The sequence below is a fragment of the Poecile atricapillus genome, chromosome Z (assembly GCF_030490865.1).
Source record: "Poecile atricapillus isolate bPoeAtr1 chromosome Z, bPoeAtr1.hap1, whole genome shotgun sequence".
In the NCBI taxonomy this organism is placed as follows: Eukaryota; Metazoa; Chordata; class Aves; order Passeriformes; family Paridae; genus Poecile; species Poecile atricapillus.
Genome location: NC_081289.1, coordinates 133937775 through 133953505, shown reverse-complemented (window position 1 = coordinate 133953505; position 15731 = coordinate 133937775). Strand labels below are relative to the sequence as shown.

At 38.6% G+C, this 15731-nt stretch overlaps 1 protein-coding gene across 1 annotated transcript in view; it reads left to right on the top strand.

The window, feature by feature from the left end:
* Positions 1–15731, top strand: part of WDR70 (WD repeat domain 70) — a 132042-nt gene that overhangs the window by 25685 nt on the left and 90626 nt on the right. Inside the window, exon 6 of the mRNA XM_058827661.1 lies at positions 13275–13334. Coding sequence (XP_058683644.1) covers positions 13275–13334 — 60 coding nt within the window. The remainder of the gene's footprint in view (positions 1–13274; positions 13335–15731) is intronic.

Sequence of the window (15731 nt, the reverse complement as noted above, 5' to 3'; positions counted from 1 at the left end):
GTTGTAATTATCTATGTTTTTCCATGAGTGGCGGATGTTTTTGGTGTTTTGTGGGAATGTCAGCCAAGATAATTCATACCGGTGTTTGCATGCATCATCCTGTTTTCTAGAATGTTTTCCTTTATGTTCAGACCAGAAATTTAGATAATACAGACACATATGCCCTGATTAATCCAACACAATCAAGGCACCTGTGCTAGGAATTCAGATGCTTTTCACTTTCCTGAATAATTCATGAAGAGGAGAGGTTTCAAAATTATTTTGGTTTTTTGGTACACTGTTTCTTGAGTTACTTGCTTATTTTTGAAGGCTGTATAAGAAGTCTGAAGTAAGTTGTTTCCATATTTAGATGCATCACATCAGATTATATGAATAGTTGCAAGTTTGCATGAGAATGCATCTGTCAATTCCTACACCTAAAAACCAGGAATTTAAAAGTTGTTGAAATGGCCTTTCAAATCTGTATGCTTCCTTCTGCATGGAAGTTTGTGGGTAATGCACTCCTGTAAACCCCAAAAAATGTCAATTTTTCTGTTGCTGTCAAACAGCATCTTGCTCATCTCTGATATTGTTGTTTTTCATACTCCATCTTTCTCTTGAGTGTTCACTTGTGCAACCTTAGTGTATATCTTACATGTTTATTTTTGGTTTAATTTACAGAGGAAAAGAGTGAAAAATTGTGATTAGAAAACCTGCCCAATTTACAAGTAGTGTGGCTGTAATCAGTGCATGATTGTGGAACAAAACATGACATCGCTGTGTGTTTGTTTGAAAAACATGTTTAAAAAACAACAGAAAAAATAAATTAGAACACTTACTACTGCCTTCACCTTTCACTGCTGTCATGGAAAATCCATCTGGGTACCTAACAGCTGAAAACATTTATCTGGTTTGGAAAGAGGAATGAGGGATGTTTTCTTCCAGATTTGTGAAATACTGCCCTTAACCTCCTTTTATCTTTCTTCAAATAATGTTTCTATCTGAATATTGAAGAACAAAACAGGGTTTTGTTCTCTCTGTTCATCATCACTAAAATAGTCTCTTAATTTCCTTCACTTGCATATTGAAGCTGGATGTGAGGTAGAAAGGAAAAAAACCTGCTTGTTTGTGGGCCTGAGGTTAATTCCAATGCAAAAATGTTTTGCAAGTGTCTCCCTGTGAAGTTTTATGAACTTCTAGAACTCCTTTCACTGAAAAAAAGAATTTAGGTTGTATTTTAAGTGATGTATGAGAGAGTATAATTGACCTGTAAACCAAACACATTTTGAAACAGACAATAACAAGCAACAGCAAACATTACTTGAAGCCTTCTGCTATTTGTATTAACATATGTTTGTGCCTAGATACTGCAGCAGTTGGATCAGATTTCTTTGGTGGTCCACATAAACAGTGGCTTATCTCCAGAATTCATTGTTTTTCTGGGGTATTTTATCTGTCTAAACATTACAGGCTGCCCATGGAGTATCTCTCTCTGGAGATACTCAAAACCTACCGGGCTGAATTCCTCTGTTACCTGCTACAGGTGGCCCTGCCTTGGCAGAAGAACTGGATGATCTCCAGAGATCCCTTCCAGCCCTTGTTAGCGTTCAGGAACACACATAATCAGGGAATGATTATATGAAGGTGCTTTATTGAAGAGCTCTGGGTGTCAGGGGTACCCGATTTGGCTTTGAGTTAAACATGTTTTATACTCTATTGTTATACAATTTACATATTAATTATTAAACTTACATTGTTCTATTGTAAGCATTGTTTTTACCCAAGTATGGATTTCTCATGATCCCCCCTAGCCCCCTAACATTGTTCCTCATGTTCTTTAAACTACAGTTATATCTAATCACATCTAACAATTGTATCATTTATCATATACTGACTACACAGGTGCAGTTTGACCTGATCTTTAGCAAGCACAAGGCCTAACATTTCTCAGGGCCTACTTTTCATTGGGCTTTCCAAACCTAACTTTCTTTCTAAGTCTCTGAATTTTCTAAAATTTTAGAACCTTTTACTATCATTCCCCCCTTTGAAAGCATTTTCACTTCACTATAAGTGCAAATGTTTCCACTCGATACAGTCCTTTGTTTCTGAGTTGATACTTGGTGTTCTTCGAATCCTTGATTGATGTGAATGCTGTCCTGGATGTTGTCACTAACTGGAGAACCAGAAGACGGTGGGTGTGGATCTCGCGTCAATGTCTTTATTATTTTCTGGTTCTAGGATGTTTTCTTCTGTATTTCTCCTTTTAAGACACTGCAAACTAACCAAATTGCTAAAAATACAATTAGCAAGATTATCACACTCTCAATGATAGATTTAATCCATTAACTCACATTCCACCCTAACTCTTTGAAGATTTTGCCTGCCCAACTTGTAGTCAAATCTTTTTGCTCTTCCTGTGCTCCATGCTCTATTTGTTGCAACTGATTGATGTCATAGTCTACATCTGCAGTTACATTTGGAGTGTGGATGCAGCAATGATCAATCCGTCCCCTAAAAAAAACACCTCACACACTCCATGTTCTTTCAGGAATAGTAAATTGTAATTGTACATTTAATTCTTTAAATCTTTCCCGGGTGACTCTTGCTAGTCTATCTACCTGACCTGTTTCTCTATTTTGATAGTTTGCTATCTGCTCTGGGGCCCACCCAAACTTCACTCTACTGGAAGGTTTTTGCTAAGTGTCATCTTGATTCTATTCCTATCCTAATCTTTCCTAGCTATGCCTGTGTTTAGCTACTGAGTTGATTTTGCCATTGTTAGCGTCCGTACTGAGATTAATTTTTGCTTTAGCAATTTTACCAATGCCTCTGCACCCCAATGACATTAGTTATGTTTAATTTGTAGAACTTCTCTCATTATCAAGGGGGTTAACACTATTTGTCTTTATGCAGTTACATACCACTCTTCTGAAATCTTTTGTGCATTTAGCAAATGTCCCAATTTCTCATCTTCTGTTGAATATTTTGGTTTTGGAGGCAAATTAAATTGAGATACATTAGTCTTTAAGGGTATCAATGCCATTGTTGTTTGCGCTTCTCAAGCAATCTGTTGGCTGTCCAGTCTGCTTTTTGATTTCCCTTTACTCAATTCTAGTGTTTTGGTTAAGGCAACCAGTTCTGCCCTCTGGGCAGATGTATTTGGTGATAAAGCTTTTGCCTCCACTATTGTACTGACTGTTGTTACTGCATATCCAGCATATCTGGTCCCGTTCTCCACAAAGCTGCTTCCATCTGTGAATAGCTCCCATTCTGGTTTCTCTAGTGGGATGTCTTTCAGGTCTTCTCTTGCTGAATAGGTGTACTCTATTACTTCTACACAGTCGTGCTCTAATGGGCCTTCTTCAGTTGTGGTACCTAGGAACAAAGCTGCATTCAAGAGATTAGTTGTCTTTAGTGTGACATCATCCTGCCCAGTCAGGATTACCTGGAATTTCATCCTCCTGCTTGGAGATAGCCAAGCCCTTTTTAGCCCTTGTCAGGAAAATTCATCCACAAACACCAGAGGTTTATGTCCAAAAAGGAGACAGAGGAGTCCTTTTACTTTATTCGATTAAAGGGGGAGGCCATGGGGCATTCCCCTGGGGTCTCTCAAATTTTTGGAGGGCGCAGCCTCCTTTTTATCCTAATTCCTGGCCGCTTGTCCCTTCTCTCTTTCCCCATAGGCTGAGGTACTTGAGAGGTACAGGCTTCCCGGAACGCCTGATACCTGCAATACCTTCCCCACCCCCAATGCATAATCCCTTCTTAACTTTTATGGAATTCATAGTGTTCTTTTAGTGTCCCTTTGATCTTCTACTGGAATCCATCCCATTGTTTCTGTTATCTCTCACTGATAGCTACATCTTATCAACTGACCCACAGCTTGTTTGTAAAGACAAGCTCATCATTCCTCTCACTCTTTTGTTCTAAAACAGTGGTTACGATATGTGGCACGTAGACATTAGTGTGTCTACCCATAGTGAGTTTCCTGGCTTCTTGTATCAGCATCACAGTGGCTGCAACTGCCCGCAGGCACAAAGGCTGTCCAGCACTCACGTGGTCAAGTTGTTTGGAAAAGCAGCCTACCAGCCTTTTCCAGCTTCCCAAACATTGGGTCAGCACTCCCAGTGCCAGGTGCAGTCTTTCATGCACAAACAGGTGAAAATCCTTGGATGAATCAGGCAGTCTTAACGCCAGAGCAATTGTCAATGCCTCCTTTAGTTTAGGGAAGGCCTCCTTCTGTGGTTTGCCCCAGGTAAAAGGCTGCGTCTTCTGGGCTTCATGCAGGGGCTTTGCAATTAGTCCATAGTCCATGATCCATGGCACCACTCTGTCATCTCAAGGAAAACTTGTAGCTCATGTAGGTTCTGGGATTCTGGAATGGCGCAAATAGCTTGAATATGATTAGTACCCAGCTTACATTGCCCTTGTGAGATTTCATATCCTAGGTAAATCACAGTTTGTCAGGCAATTTGTACCTTTTGTTTAGACACTTTATATCCTCCCATTCCCAGCTGATTTAAAATTTCAATTGTTACCTTTATGCAGGTTTTCTCTTCTGTAGTCGTCAGTGTATCATCAACATACTGTAACAGCAGGTATTGTTCTCTGGTACTTGCCCATTCTCAGCTCCTTTGCCAGCTGACTTACAAATAGTGTTGGACTGTTCTTGTATCCTTGTGGGAGTCGTGTTCAGGTGAGCTGAGTTTTCCTTCTGTTTTCTGGACTTTCCCATTCAAAGGCAAACAGTTTCCTACTTTCTTTGTCAAGGGGTATGCAGAGAAAGGCATCTTTTAAATAAATTACAGTAAACCATTTATATTTCTCTTTTACGGATGTTAACAATGTGCAAGGATTAGCTACCACTGGGTAAATATCTTTAGTTATTCCATTATTGCTCTCAAATCCTGTACTAGTCTGTATTGATCAATACAGAAATTTGGGCTCTAGTGTTAACTACACAAGTAATAGGTGCATGTTTAGGACCCACTATTGCTATAATCAGTATGTCTCCAGTTTTGTTATTTCTAGTGAGCATTTTAAATACAACTAACTTCCACCTCTCTGCTCACCCATGAGAGGCAGAGTTACCAGTTTCTCTGATTCTACAGCTGTTTGGGCTCCACTCCCAGAAGCTGAGAAGGAGACTGCTCTGGCTGACAGCCCAGAGCCCGTGGAGCTGTGCTGGGTTATACAATGGGGCATTCGATACAATGAATCTGGGACAGTGCCAATTAGCGACTACTTTACTCAACTTTTAAGTGATAAGTCATCCATTATGTTTTTGGAGACCCCTTTCTTTATCTCTAGTGACCACTAATACTGGCAATTAGAGATTTATTTTCTCTTTTTTTTTTTTTGGGTTTTCATTAAGAGAACCGATGTATCTAACACCCTTTGCTTTCTCTGATTTTTTTTCCTTCTGGGATTTTCACAGGTTCATAATTGCTACTGTAATTAATTAGCTCTTTTGTGACTTTGCTCCATGTCCAAATTTTATGGTTTCGAGCAGGAGAATGCAGTTGTGAACCTGTCGGCTGACAGGGGGTGGTGAAGGGAGTAAACCCAGGATCAGTGGAACCCAGTCAATTAGTCGGGTTCTCAAGAAATCTATTTAGTGTATCCACAGGGGTTATAGTTGCTATGTTTTCGGTGGAAATTGCTGTAGGTTTAAGTGATTCTGGAAGGCCTTAAATTAAAGGGGTCATAATTTCAGTTTTCACAGGTAACAATATTTGTGATTCATAACCGGCAATTAATTTTCTTTTGTGTATCATTTGTAAGCAAGCAGATTTCTAAATATTTTTCAGTAGTTGGTTGGGGGTACAAACTGTAGCAATAAAGTCCCCCCTTTCCAAGGGGTTAAGCCCCTCTGCCCAGTAAGATGCGTGCTGAGTTAGGGACCATGGGCTATGTCTGTCTCCTGCTATTAAGAAGGCCTCATGTCCCCAGTGCCCGCTGGATTCCTGTTCTCTCAATCGAATTTGATCACCTCCAGTGAGACACTCAGAATGTGTATTCTGTCTCTGACTTGTGAGGGAGACACCCATACTCCCTTTTTTTTTTTCTATTTTTTTTTTCTATTTTTAGTAGTTATATGCGGATCAAGATCCTTATCATTGATATAATTATATTCTATTTTAATTAGAGGTTTCAAACTAGGACAGCAGTGTTCCCCACAATTTTATCCAAGTTAGCTCTTTTTGAGGGTAAATCTGATTAATGAGAGGGGTTTCCCTCTCTTGCTTCTTTAAGCAAGTCAGCATTTTTTGAACTTTATTATGGAGGGCTGCTCGCAACAGATTGATCTTACTTTTTTCTTCATCCAATTGTTTTTGCAAAATTTTAACTAGGTTTTAGAGGGAGTCTATTGTAGTTTTTTCCTCACTTTACTTACAGAGAGTTTTTATAGCTGCTGTAAGACAAGCTCCCAAAACTGAGCAGAGTATAGTTTTATTTTTGCCCAGTTTAAATTTTGTTTCATGTTGTAAAGAACATACTCTGTCAATCACATTTTCCAAATTAAACCAATTGTTAAGCACCAACTTTTCCTTCCTGGAGAAGGTCTGGCATTGTGTTTTGCTAACAGAGCATAACATGCATAAAATGCAGCTTTAACTTCTGCACTGCTGTTTTCAGTCATTTTTACAAAGGGAAAAACCACTACAGGGAGGTATAAACTTAAACTGTACACACACACACAGGTTTTTGCTTCCCTGTATGGGTAAAAAGACCAAATCTGCTTGGGAGGCACTCCTTCAGTTTAAAATTCTGATTGTCTCTTTGCTACACCAAGCAGTCAAAATTCATACACACAACAACAAAAACAGTCCCACCCTTTTGCACTAAGAGATCTTTTGTGAAATTCTGCAGACAGAGCCCTCAAGTGAGTGTAGGGTGCTTTTCACCTTGGCGTGTGCAGTTTGCGGGAAATCCGAGTCACGCCCCTTGCTTTCTAGACACCGCTCACTCTTTGGGAGTGTCGGGCTAGGTGCGGCTGGAGCAAAACGTCTTTCCTCTAATACAGACTGCACAACAAACCTGCAGCCCCTTCTGTCTGTCAGAAATCCTGTCCGTGATGCCAGTTTAGATGTCACGATTTGCTAACGCGAGTGGGACTCGTGAGAGGTTCGTTTGATCTCAGAGTGCAAAAGGACACAAAGGGATTTCACTTTAAATCATAACAACAATAATGTACCTTTATTTTAGTGCCAACAACAAGGGTTATACAATAGAGGAGAGAGAGAGAGAGAGAGAGATATGAGGAAAACAAAGAAAGAGAGAAGAGGTTATAGCTACCAATGGATGTGACAGGGTTGCTGGGGTCTTTTTCTGTGGGAGATCTGGCTGAAATTGTCTTAGTCTTATGTAATTCTTCCCCAAAGTTACCTTGTTTCCAATGTGCTAATAAGCACCCCAAAGGAGAAGTACCCAGTATGGGAGCATAGCAGCCTAAAACCCTTCTCCATGTTACAACTACAATACACCAAATGCCGAACCTGCGACGCTTTCGCAGTCGTCTTATAGACGGTGCCTAGGCTTTACCAAGAGGAATTCCTTTAGCCCAACCACGCGCAGCTTTCGCCGCGTCTAACTGGTAGGCACCCAAACCAAAGTAAAGCACCTTACCTTTCTCTCCCGGGGATGCTGTGAGCAGCAGAGACGGTCACAGCCGGATGGGCTCCCCGAGAATCCCTCGGTGCCGGCTGGAGCGTGATCGGGTCATGAGTGAGCTCAGCAGCACTCACAAGGTCCCATCTGGGGTCGCCAAAATGTTAGCGTTCAGGAACACACATAATCAGGGAATGATTATATGAAAGTGCTTTATTGAAGAGTTCTGGGTGTCAGGGGTACAAATACCCAAATCTGACCCGATTTGGTTTTGAGTTAAACATGTTTTATACTCTATCGTTATACAACTTACATATTAATTATTAAACTTACATTGTTCTATTGTAAGCATTGTTTTTACCCAAGCATGGATTTCTCATGATCCCCCCTAGCCCCCTAACATTGTTCCTCATGTTCTTTAAACTATAGTTATATCTAATCACATCTAACAATTGTATCATTTATCATATACTGACTACACAGGTGCAGTTTGACCTGATCTTTAGCAAGCACAAGGCCTAACATTTCTCAGGGCCTACTTTTCATTGGGCTTTCCAAACCTAACTTTCTTTCTAAGTCTCTGAATTTTCTAAAATTTTAGAACCTTTTACTATCACCCTGACCTTTCCATGATTTTGTGAAGAAAATGTGCTCTTGTACCTGTCTGCTTTGGGAGTTACTGTGTCAGATATCACATCCTTTCTATTGTGGTTGTTGATGAGTTGTCTGCCCATATTTTTGTTCTTAAAATGTTTTAAGAGCCTTCTCTTTCAGTATGTAACATAATTTACAGTATGAACATTTTTATAAGTAGATATTACATTTCCCTTTTTAACTCTTTCCTGTCATCTTGATTATTTCCTGTCATCTTGTGATTTCTTAATTGCACTTACGATTTTGAACGCTTTGCTGAAGAGAATAGAAGGAGAAAATTGTTAGTATCTGGTCACAAGGCAGATTTCAGCACTGTCAGTCTGTGTGCTGGTATACAAAATAAAAGTCTTTCAAACAGTCTCAAATTTCCTTGCCCTCCCCACCTTGCCCCTCTACAGTGTGACATTTGCTTTTCCATGCAAATCAGTCTTTTTAGATGGGAGTAGAATAAGCTTTAGAAAAACTTGAAAGAGAACATGAACATTATTTAAACATATTTAAACAAAAGGAAGAAAAAAAAAAAGTCCTTTTTTCTTACTTGCCAGAAGGCCTGAGATTTGAATGTTTAAAACATGGCCTTCTGTAGAGAGACCTTTTTTGGTGGAGATAAGTTCTTAAGTAGATGGAGATACTTGTATTTGTTGGTAGGTTTTGTTGTTACCCTTCCACTTCCACCAGATGTTCCTGCTGGCAATTTAGTATTCCAGTCATTTCCATCTGTCTTCAAGTAAGGCAGTAATCGTCTGTGTCAGACCATCTCTGTGATATTTGTTCTGCAAAACTCATAGTTTCACCAGAAGTGGAGAAATCTCTGTGAAGTGTTGCTCACAGAGTGTAGCTTCTCATCACTCTTGCCCATGAACAGACAGCATCTTCCCCCCATGAACAGACAGCATCTTCCCTTTGGAATCTGTTAAACCAGAGACCCAAAAGAGCAGGGTGTGTTTATGCTTGGAGCAGAAGGGTTTTTTTAAGTATAGTAGAACACAGAATTATTGAATGGTTTGCACTGAAAGGGACCTTAAAGACCATCTCATTCCAAAGCCCGTGCAACTAAACTTCTGGTTGCTCAGATCCCCATCCAGCCCTGGTCTTAAGAACTTCACGGACAGGGCATCCACAGGTTCTCTCAGCAACCTGTGCAAGTGCCTCACCGCCTTCACAGTAAAGAATTTCTTCATAATATCTAACCTAAATTTATCCCCCTTTTCAGTTTAAACCTATTCCCCTTTGTCCTAATGCTGCATGTCCTTGTGGTAGGTCCCGCCAGATTTTTTGAGGCCAAAAAATCAGCCTGTCCTCAGAAGAGAAGTGCTCCAGCTTCCTGATAAATTCAAAGGCACTCTTAAAGATACTTAAAATAGGTAGTAGCCAAACCAGCTTTTAACCTTTTCTCTTGCTCAAGACCGGGAAAGTGCTTGCCTTTTAGTTCAACTAGCTGTAGTTTTGCATTTTTTTCTCCATGCTGTGCCATAGCTCTGCTCTCACAAATGATAGTCTCAGTTTTCAGGAAGCCAGTGTTTAAGGATAGAGCTGAGAACAAAGGAGCTATCCAGATTTTTTTCCAGGGCAGCATGTGAAGCTGTCAAAAAGGCATGATCCTTTATAAGGGCAATTGCAAACACAGAGAAAAAAGAAGTGATTTTTCTCTGTAAATTATAATATTGTGGGTACCCAGAAAAGTTCCTGCTTAAGGGCCTGATGTGTGAAGGATTACCCGTAGTTTTCAAGTCTCTCTCATACAAGATAGTTTTCATTTATATACAAACCTCTGCAAAAAGAGCAGTAGAGGTTACTTTAGGTAAAAATGTGTCATTTTTCCCTTCTCCAGTTGGGCCATGAAGAAGTAAGTAGTTTTGGTTTACTTGATTTTTTTGTTTTGTCTTTGATTTTTCTCAAGACATTCTGGGGAGACCAATCTAGTTTCAGCCTCTGGTTACTAGTGGTTTATTTTCTGAGTATCGTTTGAGGGGAAGGAAGATCCCAAAAGGAGCAAGGAAAAAAAATCCAGAATATTTACTGACAGTGGTGCAGTAAAAAGAAGATTGTTGTTAGGCACAGGAGTATAATACTCAACTAGGGCTGGAATTCCCTGAAAAAATTGAAACTCCATACTGCAGATATGATGCTGATTTGCAGTGTCCCTTTGCAGGAATTGCTTTTAAGGTAAGACTATTCGTTCTGAGAAAAAAGGTGAACTCAGAGAATACTCTGTTTCACAGATTTAATTTATATTAATCTTATGTCAGCTAGGAAAGAGAGAATATTTGTAAATATATTAGGAGAATCATCAACACTATAACTGTTCTTCTCTGTGTCTGGTGAAGTATAAATCTAAAATATAAAATTAAAATATTATCTTTTCCTCATGTGCTTTAAAAGAAAATAACAACAGCAGCAACAAAAAAACCCCTGGAAATCCTGTTAGGATTTTATCTCCTCAGGTTTTAATCACAATACAAATATTGCAGAACGGTATTAGTGAAATCATACAATCAGTTTGTGTAAAGTTAACATCTAAAATCCAAGCAACAGCTGAAGTCCTTGAAGTGCAAGTACACTTTAGGCAAACTCTATCTTTTCATGGTCTTCACACTTACAGTAATATTCCAGTATACCCAGGTGTTCAAATCAGCATAAATGTATTAGCTATATTTCCCTTTTGAAATGTAGGAAAAAAAAAATAAAAAAATGATGGCATTGATTATTCTTTGGAGTGTAATAACTGGAAAAGTGGTACTTGCATCTGATTATCTTGCATGCATATAGGCATGTGCTGTAGCGTATTAGTGATACAGCATTCTTAGTTATTTAGGAAGTTCATGGTTAACTAGAATAGAATAAGCCGCCTTGGTTTTTTGTAAATGTTTAGGTAATTTGAAGATGCTATGCCAAGATATGTTCCTGGATATTGTTATCTTAATTTTTTGTTTTGAATACTCTAAACAGTTATTTTAACTGTCAGGCATCCCTTGGACACTGCAGGGCTTAGCACCAGTAGCAGTCGCCAAGTGTCTGACTTTCAGGCTCAGGATGTTTGATTTATCAGGTGGCAGAATTTATTCCTATCTGTTCTTCTTCCCTAAAATGAGTAGCCAGAATACTGTTCAACATAAGTGTGGTGTAAGGCAAAAATGTTTTCGTGTTAGTGCTTCACTCTTCACTTGACAAAGGGGATTTGATTATGTCACCTGAGGGAGCCAGCAGTTAAAATGAAGTGAGTTTGTTCTAGATCTTTTTGTTTATTAATAAATTATTTTTCTTTGGATTACTGAAAGACCACTCAAAGTAGTTAAGATACCCTCTGAAAATTAAATTCAGTGCTGACACAATATAGAGATACAATACCTACCTTTGTGGTAAGGTACATGAAGTGAAGAATTGTATAATATTCCAGTGCAGAAAAGCAACCTTGCTGTGATTAAGGTAAGAAGGCAAGAGATGGTTTCTGTGAAAGCCTTTGATTCACAAAAGTAGTACATGTTTTGTTGTGTGTGATGGCTGTTGTGGGTGAATCTTGGAAACTGTTTGCTTTTCACACTTTGGTTTTACAGAATGTGCTTGGATGGCAAGTGCAGGCAATGGCTGTTGAACAGTCCTTTGCCTCCCAAGAGCAGTAAATATCAGTTTATAGTGTAGGGAAGATGGAGCATTGAAAACTTAATTTATATTATAATTATACCTTTGTCTGTGTGCTTTATAGTGTCAGTTGAACAATAAACTCATTTTCATAATAACAACTTTGCTTGGGAATTCTGAGTTATAGCTGCTTCTTGGCTTCTAAACAGAGTCTGTGGAAGTGTCACTTGATGCCATGTGGGTTATATCTTTTAGGATGTCAGGTGTAGCTATTGGTAAACCTTTACTGTTGTGGGCTGATCTTGGCTGGAAACCAGGTGCCCACCAGGCTGCTTTATCACTCCCATCCTCAGCAGGATGGAGCAGGAGAAGAGAATATGGAAAAAAATCACGTGGATTGAGATAAAGGCAGCTTAATGAAGTAAAGGTGAAGGCCACACACAGAAGCAATGGAAAGCAGAAGATTTATTCTCTACTTCCCATTAGCAGGGGATGTCTTGCTGCTGACAGTGACAAATGATGAGTGCACATGCACTCCATGCCTCCCCCCTTTAAAGACCATCTCATTTCAACCCCTCTGCCATGGGCAGAAACACCTTCCATTAGACCAAGTTGCTCAGAACATTGTCCAACGTGGCCTTGAACGTTTCTAGGGATGAAGCATCAACAGCTTCTCTGGGCAACCTGTGCCTATGCCTTTAGAACCCTCAAAGTAAAGAAAAATGCCTAATCTAAATGTACTTCCTCATAGTTTAAGTGAAGTTAGAAGGGTAGGTGTGGCAAAACCAAAGATAATGGAAGTTTCAGTTTTATCAGAGAAATAAAATATGGAACTGATAAACAAGATAAAACAAGTATGAAGGTGATTTGGCCCAATGCTATAGAGACCTTTCTGTGAAGCATGAAAAATAGTGAAGGGATTGGCAGAGATGGATAAAACAGGAGATTTAATGTGTAGTGTAAAACGTGTCTAAAATTATTTTAAAATCGTACTTTGGCAACAGAAAATTATAACAAAGATGACAGGCATCAGGAGGATAGATAGTGTCTGTTTTAGGAAACTGGAGTGGTACCAGATAAATAAGCGTTTTGAGGATAATGATTCACATGACCTTTGTAGAAAGTTGCTCAAAAATACTTGAGTACTTCCATTACATTTCTTTCAGTGTGAATTAATATCTTCCAAAGAGGAAAAAAAAAAAAATAAATCCCGTTTTAGTCTTAAGATGGTGTCATATTTTTAAAACAAGTGTTTGTCATATTTTTGGGAGTATATCCATGCAAATAAGAAGATGAAATCAGTTTCTGGTTTATGATTTTCCCATTTCTCCTCCTCATGTTATGACTGGTGTGATGGAAAACCTTCTTACTTTTACATATATATTGCATTAATGGATTTTTGGTGGGGGATAGCACTGTTTTAACAGAGGTGAATTTTCTTTTTTTTCCAGAACCCTGTCAAGAAAATCCCAGATTCTCATGAAATTACACTGCAACATGGAACAAAGACAGTAAGTGATAATATGTTTTAAACCTGCTTTTCTAGAACTGTGCCAGTCTGTGAAATAGGTTAACAGATACTTACCAGCTAAAGTTCCAGGAACAAATTTTTTCCTTGATTTGTTATTTTAGTCTGTCTCTTTTCTTCCTGCGATTGAAATCGTGTTTCATGACCACCTCTTCAATTTCTTGTAATAACCTAAATATGGCTCCATTTGACTCAGTTGTAGTCTCATTTTCATCAAGTATGTTCTTTGTAACTGTTAGTTTTTCTTCTAGGATAGACCTTCCTAATATGTAGACATGGGTCTAATCTAGACCTTTCTTTGTTCATGGGTTTAAAGAAGAGTGTTATTGCCAATGACTTCTTTGCATTTGAGTACTTCATTCTACTTCAGTTTAGTGCCTTTGATACACCATTCTCTGTTTCTTGAGATCTTGTTCTTCCTTGTCTTTAACTTTTCCAGATTTATCTCTACCAGATTTATCTCTACTTTTCTACTTTTTTTTTAATCTCTAACTTTTTCCAGATTTATCTCTACTACTGCTCCTTTGCTTTCTTTTAAAGAGCTACAGTCCAATTTGAAACTATCTTTTTTTGATCTGTATATTTCTGTCTCTGTGTAATCACATCTTCCAACATAAACGCTATTGTTTTTGTGGACTGATTGATCAAAGACCTGTGAAGGATGCATTGCATTACAGTAAACAAAATAGAGTGGATTTTTCTACACAGAGTGCATGCAACTGCTTTGCATATTAATTTCTATGAATATTAGGTTTTGCTGAGTAGTGTGGTAGTGCAAATCAGTTTCCCATTTTACATGTGACTGTAACTGCTTCTGCGGTATATTTCTTGAATACGTGTCCTAAAAAACTTTGTTAGGTAATTTTTTTGTATTTATTTTTCTCTATAGTAAGCCGGTAAGTCTTTCCATGGATTCTTAAAGAGTAAGCTCATGTTATTTCTAACTAAAAGGCCTCGTAAAGTGGAAGTTACAGTTCTGGAGGACTTTTGAGATATTTTGACTGCAGGAGAATGGAGCTGTCATCACCTAGAACAGAGATGAATTGTAATGTGGGATGTATTTATAGAACAGTTGGATTAGACTGCATGCAGTGAATGAAACATAAAATTGAAAAAAATATCTCTTGTGCAGAAGGGCTGTATTTTTGGGGTGTTTTTGTTTGTATTAGAGCAGTGAAACCATTTACACCTGACCTTAGACACATAAGGATGGGACTAAATTCGTATCTTGATTTTGGTGTTTTGCCCCAATGTTTTTTAAATACAGTCTTCTCATTATGTTCATACAGTGTACTGTATTTCAGCTAAACTTACATAACCCATCTGTACCTCTTCAATCTACTGAATCTGGATTTGATGATGGCTATTCCTGTGCAACTGAGAAATCTCAGGAAAGCTTTCCCAAGCTAGAGAGTCTTCCCAGAAACCTGATTAATTTCCCAGTTGTCTTGCTTGTATGGTGTAATAGGAATTACTGTTCCCAATGAAACTTCATATATATTTTTTATTTCTCATGGTACTTTTGATATATAGGTGGGTATAAGAAAGAATATGAAATATATGTTTTCTAATATATCACAACTGTTCTCTCATAAAGAAGTTATTGAATAGAACACTTGAGTGTTCTGATTAACCTGGAAATGTCCAGTTTTTCATGTCAGAAATCATGAATGAAATGGCTAGTTTAAAAATTTCCATTTAAGTTGTAAAAGGGGCATATTATTTTTAGAAACACATAAGAGTTTACACATTTTAAAATATTTCTGCAAGTGAATGCCTCTGAATTACAGCAGAACATTTAGATTAAGAAGGAGTCAGGTGCCTGGTGAATAGGACCATCATTTCTGCCACATCTTAGTTTTCTTGAAAGTACTATTTTCAGACAGTTGGCTATATTAGGGCATTGTATATTTGAAATACTGTGAGGTATCTGCATTACAGAATCACAGCATTTTCTCAGTTGGGAAAAGACTCAAAAAAATCATCAAGTCTACCTCCTGGCCCTCCTGACCCTGCTCAGCACCGTTCCCAAGAGTCACAGCATGTGACAAGAGCATTGTCCAAATGCTTCTTGAACTCCGTCAGCTGCTGTGACGGCTTCCATGGGGAACCTTTTCCACTGCCCAACCACCCTCTGGGGGGGAGGATGTTTTCCTAATACATTTTATTGAGAAGGACTCTGAGAGATAGTATCAAAAGCTTTACTTACACCCAAAAAGATCACATCAACTGGCTTCCCTTGATTAACTGTATGAGTTACTTGGTTGTAGAAGGAAATCAGGTTTGATAAGCAAGACTTTTCTCTCGTGAAGCCGTGCTGGTGGTGACTGATGACTGTGTTGTCCTTCTCCTTGCCTTTCTTGAAAACTGGGACAACTTT